The 11918-nt window shown below is 36.5% G+C and overlaps 1 protein-coding gene across 3 annotated transcripts in view; it reads right to left on the bottom strand.

The window, feature by feature from the left end:
* Positions 1–1263: 1263 nt before the first annotated feature.
* fhl3b (four and a half LIM domains 3b) overlaps positions 1264–11918 on the bottom strand; it is a 37343-nt gene continuing 26688 nt past the window's right edge. For all 3 annotated transcript variants that reach the window (XM_079591744.1, XM_079591746.1, XM_079591745.1), the window contains exons 2-6: positions 8318–8531; positions 5996–6170; positions 3713–3882; positions 2972–3158; positions 1264–1871 (exon numbers count right to left, since the gene is read on the bottom strand). In XM_079591744.1, coding sequence (XP_079447870.1) covers positions 1723–1871; positions 2972–3158; positions 3713–3882; positions 5996–6170; positions 8318–8473 — 837 coding nt within the window. In that variant the 5' untranslated portion in view covers positions 8474–8531 and the 3' untranslated portion in view covers positions 1264–1722. The remainder of the gene's footprint in view (positions 1872–2971; positions 3159–3712; positions 3883–5995; positions 6171–8317; positions 8532–11918) is intronic.

The raw sequence follows: 11918 nt of genomic DNA, 5'->3' as shown, positions 1-11918 counted from the left end.
AGAGAAAGAGGAAACTTTTACAGCATTACTGTAGATAATGTTCACTAGGTGGCGCTATATAGTTTCAAATCAGAAAATACAGACACTATAATGAGGTTCATACAGTCATGGAAAACCTGGAAAAATAGTTATTTAAATTATTTAATTTAATCTGTTTAGTGATTTGTTTTTAGTTTACTTGGTTAAAAATGATTATTTTTGAGTACTATGTCTGGTAAATCATTTTTGATTGTGCATCTTTAGTCCTGATTATGATTAATAATGATGCCTGAACAACTCATTAATGGATGAATGTATTGGGTCCACATTTGAATGCACTGTTTGTGTTTTGAGTGTGTGTTGCAGTATTTAACACATGATGGATTGAGTGATTATTTAGTTCTGATGGTTTTAACAGAGACGGCAGGACAAATGTTTCGTCCACTGAGGTTTAGGACACAAGATGAAACCAAAGACCCCAGAGGACGGCTTTAATGGGACCCGGAGTCTCTCCTGGGACAAAGACACAATTTTCATATTTCCATAAACAGAGTCAACTTCATCTAACGGAAGAGTCATGAGAATTTCTTAAACCAATGGCTGCAGATTATGTTTATGAAGGGGTTTGGAAAGATTATTTTTGCTTTGTTTTTATTTGATTATATTTTTATTATATTTTTGTTTCTGTACCTTTTTAAGTGCGTCAATTTGTACTTAATATTAAATATAATTGTCATTAACAAAATGTCAAACCAAGCTGCATTATCAGCATTAAACCTCAATATCACAGATCTTTGTGTCTCCATCAGTCCATCTTTTCCTCTGGATGTGTGTGTAAAGTCTGATCAGTGATTGTGTCGTTCTTCAAGTATTGTCGTGTTGGATTCAGCAAATCCACATAAAGTGCCTGAACTTCCTGATCTCTGTTCTTCATCATCCTGCAGTGAGAAACCTGTAATTCTGCCATCAGTCATTTCACCAAATTACATAATCATCTTTTAGTTCTACACTGCAAAAAAAAGCTTTTCTTACTTAGTATTTGTGTCTTGGTTCCAGTCCAAATATCTAAAAATTCTTAAATCAAGAAAATTTACCAGTAAAATGCCATAAGATATTATGTCTTGTTTTATGGGGATATATATCAAAGTGAAGTGAGTTTTTGCTTAAAACATTAGTAGATAATGTTGCCTTTTTTAAAGCAACAAAACACTTAATTTTGATTTATATCCCCAGAAAACAAGAAATAATATTTTATCAATCTTATATCAGTAGACTGAACTTATTATAAAGGGTTTATTCGTGATTAGAGATGTTAGGATGGAGTTATTTCCATAACCTTTACATATTTTATCAGACATTTTGTCTCAGAAATATATAGGTACATTGTTCTTGTTTTGTTTTTTAAAGTGAAAACATAATTTTACTGAACCTCAAATGATATTTGAAAGTTGTTGTTTTATATGTAACAAACATTTTATGAAAGGAAACACAACAGCAGTTTTACAGAAGACATTCATATGTAAAAATACATCAAACATTTAAAAACAAAGTTACAAGTATTATTTTGAAAGCAACACAAATAGCAAGCCACCTGTTAAATCATTATTAATATGTAAATATAGAGCTTTTTAACAGATTTGGGAGAATAACACCAACACATCTTACATGTATACATGATGTTTCATAAATGTGTTTCTATCACAACGGTCTGTTCTTCAGCACATCTACAGAAGCAGTTTTGAATTATTTGGCATTGCAGTTTTTGCAGAGAATCTTTGTCCCGTCGGGGAAGAATCCAGCGCCGACCAGAGACACCGAACACTCAGAACACTTAAAACACGACTGATGCCACTGCCGATCCTCAAACGACACGTACTTCCCTTCTCCAAAACCTGACAGAGACATTGAGAGGACTTTCATTTCAAGTGAACATCATTTAAATAGTTTATAAGCATTCTGTGACAATCAGCGGCTGGAGTGCCCGCGTGAGCCACTGGGGGGCACTCCTTCTCTATTTTTCATTCCTTCTTATGGTTTTACTTGGACTGATTATGCTTTATGTCTTTCACCTGTTTTTGATTATGCTGGTTAGCTTCTCTGATTTAAGCCTTTAAGACAACCAGAGTCTTTCCTGAACTTTTGAGGTTAGTTTCACTTTTACACTGCAAAGTTTTTTTTTACATTTTTGCTTAGCATTTTATGATATCAGGATATTATGGCTAATAGTATGATATACTGAGAATATGAAGCTCACAATTGGAGAAAATAAAAACACCTACATTTTATTTAAAGGTCCAAACTGACCAAAAACATGCAATTTATTGTTCCTGATATTTATATGCCCCATAAAGTGCCCCATGATTGCTTGTAATGCAAATCATTGAGATCTTTATGACAGTATTAGCAAACTTCATAAAATGCATGTAAAAATCAGTTGTAACTCTACAGTATATTTCCCAATAATGTCTTAATTAGATATAATGCTTAGTTTTATGATCAAATCTCTGTTGTTTTTATTGTTAACACATAAATGTATCATATTAAACACTCACATTTTAACATGATTTTTTTCTTAAAAATATATATAAAAAAAGATGTATGGAATAACACTAAAAGGGCTTTTATTTACTAAAAATGTATAAACTATCACTTATACAATGGATGGCATGTAGAAGATTGTGTTCAGAAAAGTTTTGATAATGTTTTAGAAATGTGTGTATCAAATATGATACACTTTAGGGTTAAACATATAAACAGTTAGATATTTGAAATTGATATTTGAGTTAGATATTAATCTCATAGTGCATGACCCGTGGATGAGAGACTCTTGAGTGCCCGATGCTCAAGCAGAACTATATTGAAACACACTCAAACACACATGACATGTTTCTGTGACGACTGTCTCTTGTTTCTGACAGTGTTTCTGTTCTCAGCTGAAGGAACTGCTAATGTAGAGCGCTCTTGTTATAAGGACACATTAACACACACTGACCTGTGATGGGTTTGTCGCAGGCGGCACATTTTTGGGCGTACAGGTTACTGAAGCACTTCACACAGAACGCATCTTCACCCTGCGTTGTGAAAGGCTGTCCGGCCAGCTGGACTTTACAACCCGAACACAAGAAACATTCTTTATGCCAGGGCTCGTCTCTGTACGTAACGCCACCCTGAACCAAGATCTGTGAGAGACGAGACCAGCAAACACACTGTCATTCACTGCATACAACTCAAAGAGGTAAAAAACTCATTTTAAGAAAGCAACCTTTAAATATATGAATTGTAATCGAAATCTAGAGATGCAAATAGAGTAAAATAAAAAGTGTATTTTGGATGTTTTCTTTCCACTAGTAAGATGATAAGAAAAGCCAAATAGGTCAAAATCTCAAAATTGACCAGTGCATGAAAAAAAAATATTTTTGCTCTATACTATAGACTTATAATAACTATATAATTTTTTTATTTGTGTGAGGAATATTTTAATAGCCTTTTCCCACTATAAATAACCTTTTGTCCAATGGAAAGGTTTCGTGGATGTTAAAGGTTCTTCATGGAATCATCAAGCTCAATTTTTACACTCTAAAAAATGCTGGGTTATTTTAACCCAATTTTGGGTCAAATATGGACAAACCCATGCATTTTTAATCCAACGTTTGGGTTTGTCCATATTTGACCCAAAATTGGGTTAAAACAACCCAGCATTTTTTAGAGTGAAGAGTGCTGGTTTTCCTCTCACCTGTTTGCAGTGGGCGCAGCGTGGGGAGAAGCGTCCCTCGTAACAGGGCACACAGTAAAACTCGTCCTTATCAGGGATGAACGACTGTCCGCCGATGGGCTTCTCACAGCCGCAACAAACAAAACATCCCTCGTGCCACGAGCAGCCTTCGTACTCCAGCCGCTTAGAGCCTGAGAGAGAAAACAAACAAACATTTGAACGGAAAAAAGTAAACAAAATTTAGAAATGTTGCTTGAAATATGTTTAAGTATTAAATTATAAAAACTAAAATTGAAGAACCCCCCCCCCCCCCCCCCCCCCCAATATATATATATATATATATATAATATATATATATACTAGTGGGACACAAAAAACTGTCACTTTGATTTCTCTGTTTTTTTATTTAAGAGCTAAACATTATCTCATAGCTTTTATAATGTTTATCTCGTTACATCATTGTGAATGTGCTTGTGCTTGCACTGGTTTTCTTCTGAGAAACAGCCTCAGCTGTTCAGCACGCACTACAGGTTCTTCCTCAAGCGTGTGTATTGTGTCGAGGGTGGCTGAGCATGTCTGATAAGTAATTCGTCTATAATGCAGAGACTAACCACATGTGTGATGTCACGCTACAGTCTGTCTACTACACAACGACATTCTCACATTTAAACTTGAACTGCCCTGGATCTACAAAAGCCTCCCGAGTGGGTGTTTTGTTTCTGAGGCGTGCAAAAGTTGTGGGCGTTGAAAACCCCATGCACAATGGCTGGTATTTCAATAAAATGCATCTGGAATCTGGAAATGCACAAGTTGCAGATGTAACTTACAGGTTTGGTGGGAAAACGCCACACTGGCTCACCTGATCTCTGTATAAAGGGTGTGTAAATGAGCCCAGAAGGAGACTGAGACGGCGGGTCTGTTTCAAATGAGCGAGGGAGGAGAGAGCTGCCACTTTCAGTTTGTAATTTTATCCTTCTGGAACCTTCACCATCTCTTATTTCTCTCTGAAAAGCTCCAGAGAGACAGAGGCGGCGGAGTGTAATTATGGGTAATGTAACGCCCGAGTGTTGGCGTCAGGCCTGGAGGCGTGTGTGTGTGAGCGTGGCCGCAGGGTTTTCTCTCTCAGCGGAGTGTGTCTGTATCACACTGTCACATCTCTGCCGCACCCTGACGCCCAATCAGAACTCATTAACTCGGTTTCTGCTTTAGCGGGCAGGGTGAGAAACACACTAACTTCATTTTCTGTCGGATTATATTGGAAAGGTTTCGTATTTGTTGTGTTGTATTATGATTGTAATCTATACAATCTGGTACAACCAATTACATGCAAGAGGCTTGTGATGATTGAGATGTTCACAGCAGCAGAATACAATTTTCTGCAATTCAAATCTATAGAATTAAATTATTTATATATATATATATATATTTGTGCTGAGCAACCGACTAATCGCATCCAAAATAAAAGTTTGTGTTTACATAATATATGTGTGTGTACTGTGTATAACTATGTATATAATTACATGCATGTATATATTTAAGATTTATTTATTTATTTATATATTAAATAAATATATATACAGTATATACATGCAAATATTTCTTAAATATAAACATGCATATGTATATATTTATATATACAAAATAATGATACACAGTACACACACATATATTATGTAAACACAAACTTTTATTTTGGACGTGATTAATCACAATTAATTGTTGCCCAGCACTAAATATATATAAATATGACTTTAATAATTTATTCCTATGTTAAAAAATATAGTAAAAGCAGTAAAATTGTGAAATATTATTATAATTTAAAATAACTGTTTTCTATTTCAATCTATTTAAAAATGTAATTTATTCCCGTGATCAAAGCTGAATTTTCAGCATCATTACTCCAGTCTTCAGTGTCACATGATCCTTCAGAAATCATTCAAATATGATTATTTGCTGCTCGAGAAACATTTATTATTATTATCATCAATGTTGAAAACAGTTTTGCTGCTTAAAATTTACGCCCATGTGGAAACTGTGATCATTTTATTCTGGATTCTTTGATGAATAGAAAGTTTAAAAGAACAACATTTATTTGAAATATAAATATTTTGTAATATTAATGTATTTACTGGCACTTTTGATCAATTTGATGTACTGTATCCTTGCTGCATAAAAGTATCAATTTCTTTCAAAAAAAAAAAAAAAAAAAATTCTTACTGACCCCGAACTTTCGAATGTTAGAGTATACAGTATATAAATGAAATATAAGCGTGTGTGTGTGTGTGTATGTGTGTGGAACTGTACCTGGCATCACAGTCTTGGCGCAGGCCACACATTTAGAGGAAAGCTCATTACGGTAACACTCGTTACACACCAGGACTTCTTCCTGACGGGAGAACGGCTCGTCGGCCAGAGAACGGCTGCAGTGTGAGCAGCGCAAACACTGTTCGTGATAATAGCCCTCCTCATAATACAGCTCCTGAACACAAGAACACAAAGATATAAATATAGTGCAACTGTCAATTATATTAAAACATTCTAGAAAATCATGCGGTACTGTGTTTATTGAATTTAGGTTAGATCTTGTGACCATGCATGAGACTGACTACCCCTGGATACAGTTCAAGAAGGAAGACGTGGCATGTCGCATGTTGTCCATAGAATCGAATCTATTAAATCACAGTTACATCATTAAATTTTGGATCAAAGGTCACTGCAAAAGCTGAACAAAAGGTGAAAGGAGGTGACACAGCTGGTTGTGCAGGAACTTCTATGACCAAAAGCATGTTGAAGCAAAACAGATCTTGCTGTTCTCTGTGTCACTTCCACTACCATGAAAGGAATTGTCTACGCAATGAAAACATGCTTTACAATCGTCCACTAATCCAAGCTCGCCAAGATCAGACGGCTATGAATACTGAACACAGAACAGAAGCTTCTGTTGAACCTCCTCGTGTTTGTCTAAAACACTCGAGATCTTCCAGTGAAGATGTGAGAAATCAGATCTGAGAGATCTCGGTGACGGTGTGCCGTAAAGCTGATTTGAAACAATCTGAATTGTATAAAACTATATAAATAAAGGTGACTTAACTTGACTTCTGAAACCCAACAGCCCGTCATGTGACCTGTGAGACACTGACTCAGACCAGTTCAAACATGCATAATAAATGATGTCCTTCCAGCCAAATGACCCACAAATCATCACGTCCAAGGGCGTAGATTTGGTTTGAACATTGGGGGGGTTTTCATGTGATCATGGTATAAATATTGGGGGGGTTGTGGGGGGGTTGTAATGCATAGATTTAAATATTGGGGGGGTTATCTCCCCCCCAACCCCCCCACAAATTACGCCCCTGATCACGTCTACAGATGACTGATGGAGAACGAGGGAGAAAAACACAGAAAGAGAGAGAGCGTGTAGTAGTAGTGTTTCTCCCAGTGGACGTGCGAGTCAGACGGTGAGCGCTCGGTTTGCTCTGGACGTCTGTCACGCGTGACCGTGAGCAGCTGTGAGACTGGACATCTATGACGAATTATACACAGATTCATCTCCTGTAAATAGTTAGTATACGGAATGAATTTATGCCTGTGTGTGTAAACTCACTGAAGAGCAATCATAAAACACACGAAGACACATCCAAATACAACACAGTACAAGTGGAAGCAATTGATAGCAGTGTTTATAAATACTGTGGACGTTTGCAAGTCACACACACACATAAGAACACTTATGAAAAAGTACTGTGCTGGTATCAGATATAAACTACATGGAAAATACCACGGTATACTGCAGGACATTTTAACCCGTACTGTTGTGGTTAAATAATACAGTGATCAGTGATGGTATCACATAATAATATTATGGTATTTTGAAATAAACCCGTTCTGAATACAACCATGGAACACCAAAGTACTATATATATATATATATATACAGGTGCTGGTCATATAATTAGAATACCATCAAAAAAGTTGATTTATTTCAAGAATTCAACTTAACATATGAAACTAATATATTATATAGACTGATTACATGCAAAGTGAGATATTTCAAGCCTTTATTTGTTATAATTTTTATGATTATGGCTTACAGCTTATGAAACCCACGAAATCAAAATCCCAGAAAATTTGAATATTACATGAAATCACACAGTAATTACACAGTAATATGGTCATTGAACCAGGTCTTGGTTCTTTTGGCAGTGTGGGCAGGTGCAAATCCTGCTGGAAAATGAAGGAAGCATGAAGTGCTCTGAACATGTCCTGGTAGACGGCTGCGCTGACTCTGGATTTAATAAAGCACAGTCTTTTCTGATGAGAGCAAATTTTGTATCTCATTTGGAAACCAAGGTCCCAGAGTCTGGAGGAAGAGAGCAGAGGAACACAATCCAAGAAGCTTGAAGTCCACAGTCAGGCTTTTCATTGGTTTGGGGAGCCATGTCATCGGCTGGAGTTGCAAATGCAAAATTCGCTCTCATCAGAAAAGAGGACTTCGGTCCACTGTGCTTTATTAAATCCAGAGTCAACGCAGCCGTCTACCAGCACATATTCAGAGCACTTCATGCTTCCTTCATTTTCCAGCAGGATTTGCATGTGATTGGATGTAATGTCGAGTGAAACACTCACGCGAGAGTTGTGTGGGATGAGCTCTTTGCACTCCTGGCAGGTGTTTGCGTACAGCCGGTCGTAACAGGGGACGCAGTGAGGAACGTCGTCCACCTGGATGTATTTCCTCCCGTACAGAGACTCCTTACAGCCGGCACAGTCAAACGCTTCGGACATGACGCTCCGCTCCTCTCTGACTCACACAACAGTCAGCGGATTGAGATGCTCTCTAGTCCTAAAGAAACAACAGATTTAAATAGAGTTACCTTTCAGTAATTATCTGTGAGGCTTTCCATTTATATTTAAAGTTTTTTTTATAGCTTTCCCGAATTATATAGTCTGTAATCAGTGATGAATCTGTTTTGATTTGGAATCAGCATTAAATACTTTGTTAGGCCTGAAGGTTTTCAATTAACTGACTGGAGAAAATTAAACACTCAGTGTGTGAAGAGAGAGAGAGAGAGAGAGAGAGAGAGAGAGAGAGAGAGAGAGAGAGAGAGAGAGAGAGAGAGAGAGAGAGAGAGAGAGAGAGACTTTGACTTTAACAACTCTTTATTCACGAAGATTAATAAAGGTGTTTTGTTTTTTTTAAAAACATCATCGCCATACAATAGCCATACAAAATGGCCTTATCACACATAAAAACATGCGTACATTAAACATCAAAACCATATACATTCACAAAAAAACATACAAAAAAATAAAAAAAATAAAAAATAAAATAAAAGTTTAAATAAAAAATAAAAATTACAGATTTAGGAATACAGTTTCCTCTTGGTCAACCACACACAACACTTCTGCTTGTCCCCAAAACTCACTGAATGCAACCAAATTTTTTGTTAATTTGAAAAAAGCAAATTCTGCTTTAATCCTTGCAGATACAAAAGCCTTTAAAATAAGCTCAGGTTCAATTGTTCCACTACCTATCCGCTTATTTTTTCTTGTGATCCATATTGCCAGCTTAGCTTCACCAATTAAAAAATTGACTAAAGAAATTCTTTTCTTATCTGTTGTAATATATTTTGGGCCGAATATAAACATATTTTCATTCATATCCTCTCCAAGTGTTCTAAGCCAACCCTTTAAAATCTGAAACAAATCATTCAGCCTAGAACAATCTAAAAACAGATGCTTTAAAGTTTCTTCATGACCACAAAAATTACATTCTGTCCCCACAGTGGGGTCAACACGTGCCAGGTATCTATTAGTCGCAATTGCTGAATGCACAATCCTCCACTGAAGATCAGCTGTGCGCTTTTCTATAGGTGACTTGTACAAAGACCTCCAACATCTCTTAGGAGAGGAGTCCTGTCCAAACACCTCCAACCACTTTGATATTTTACAATTCTTCAGTTCAGATTGATGAGAGACCTTCACACATGATAAATACAAAGCTTTCTTTGAAACATCTTCAAACAAATTCAGTTCAGGTATACAGAAAAAAAGAATTGATTCTTTTCCGGGCTCTTCATCTACTATCATTGAAATCTGAAGTTTTGGAAAACATTCTTTCATTTCATCCTCTTGTTTACCACAGTGATTTCCTTTAATACTTTGTCTGTAAATAGAAGGAAGAACTGAGAAAATTTCCTTCATCACTTTTTCCATAAATCTAACAGACTTAATTCCCGTCAAACTACACAGTTCTTGGGGACTCTTCCACTTGTTCCCAATCTTTAGATTCGACAAACATGTGCATTCTGCTCTCACCATAGATGTTTGCAAACTTTTCATTTTCAGCACATTTGCTTGTACCAAAGGATTGTTAAAGAGTGGTTCATTTTTTATCCAACCTTCAAGATTCGAATCTCTCCTTATTTGAAAGACAGAACTCCACACTTTCAAAACTGATTTATAAAATGAAGATGAATCATTCCATGCCATGTCCTTCAAACTGATTAAAAACAGATTAAAATCATATTTAAAACAATTCATGCTACGTAATAAGGAACAAGCTGTATCAGCCCAACAGATTTTTCCAGAGTACAGCAATTTCTGTGCAGTCTGCAGCCTGAAGGCCTTGATTCTGCTCTTTATATCTATTAGGCCTTGTCCACCTTCACTGACTGGTAGATATAAGATGGCAGATTTTACCCAGTGCTGACCGGACCAAAAGAAATCATTAATTTTCTTTTGTAGTGAATGAACTACTTCATCAGGTGGATTCAACACACTTAGCTTATGCCAAAGTGCTGAAGCAGCCAGATTGTTTGCGACCAAGACTCTCCCCCTAAAAGATAACTGAGGCAGGATCCATGACCACCGTGACAAACGATCACACATCTTATCATTCATTCCTTCCCAGTTCTTCTGGATATAATTCTCAGTTCCTAAATAAATACCTAAAATCTTTAGGCCTTCTTTACCCCATTTCACACCTCCTGGTAAGACTGGTGGCTCTTCTTCAGACCAATTTCCTAAGATGAAGCCTTCACTTTTTCCCCAGTTTACCTTTGCTAAAGAGGCATTTTCATACTTTTTTAAAACTTCTTCTAAAACAATCACATCTCTTTTGTTTTTGATGAACACTGTAACGTCATCAGCATAGGCAGAAAACTTAGGTTTAACTTTTTGTCCTTCAATTAGCAAACCATCCAAATGTTTCCCCAATTGTCTAAGCATAGGTTCGATGGCTAAACAATATAGCATTCCTGACAAAGGACAACCTTGTCTAATACCTCTTCGTACTGACACTGGTTGACTTAGCCCTCCACCAACCTTCAACATTGTAGAGACATCAGAGTATAGCAGTTTAATCCATGAAATAAAAAGATCACCAAAACCAAAAGCTTTAAGGGAACTAAACAAATAAAAATGACTGACTCTGTCGAATGCCTTCTCCTGATCAATTGCAATTATTCCAACTTTGTCCTCATCCCTTTTTGCAATATCTATGATGTCACGAACAAAAAAAAGGTTATCCATTATCGTTCTGTCAGGAATACAATAAGTTTGATATTCATTCACTATATGTTCTAAAAACAATTTCAATCTGTTTGAAAGACATTTTGCTAAAATTTTATAGTCGGTACACAAAATTGCCACTGGTCTCCAGTTCTTTAAAAAACCAAGATCACCTTTCTTTGGTAGTAAGGATAACACGGCTCTCCGACAGCTTGTTGGCAACTCTTTTTTTTTGTAGGATGATTTAAACACATCAAACAAGTCATCTTTTAATAAGTCCCAAAATTGTTTATAAAATTCAGCCGGAAGGCCATCAATTCCTGGTGCACGTCCACTGGATAGCTGATCAACAGCCTTTGTTATTTCACCAATGTCTATTTCAAATTCCAGTTGATTTCTCTGTGTATTTGTCAACTTTGGCAAATCTTTAAAAAGGTCCTCCATACAGTCAATGTCACATGGACCATCTGAAAAGAGTTCTGTATAGAAATCAATAGCCATTGATCTCATTTCTTTAGGATTCGTTGTCACAGTCCCATCCGATTTCTTTAGATGTAGCATTGACTTCCGTGCTCCTTCCTTTTTTTCAAAACTAAAAAAGAAAGAACTTGGTGCATCCATCTCTCTCAGCGAGAGGAACCGAGCTCTTATTAAAGCTCCCTTAGCTCGCTCATGAAAGAGAGAGGCCAAAGCCTTCCTTTTTTCATTCAGTCTTTCA

The sequence above is a fragment of the Phoxinus phoxinus genome, assembly GCF_949152265.1.
Source record: "Phoxinus phoxinus genome assembly, chromosome: 19".
Classification (NCBI taxonomy): Eukaryota; Metazoa; Chordata; class Actinopteri; order Cypriniformes; family Leuciscidae; genus Phoxinus; species Phoxinus phoxinus.
The sequence above is the reverse complement of the archived record's forward strand: the minus strand, read 5'-3'. Positions and strand labels throughout refer to the sequence as shown.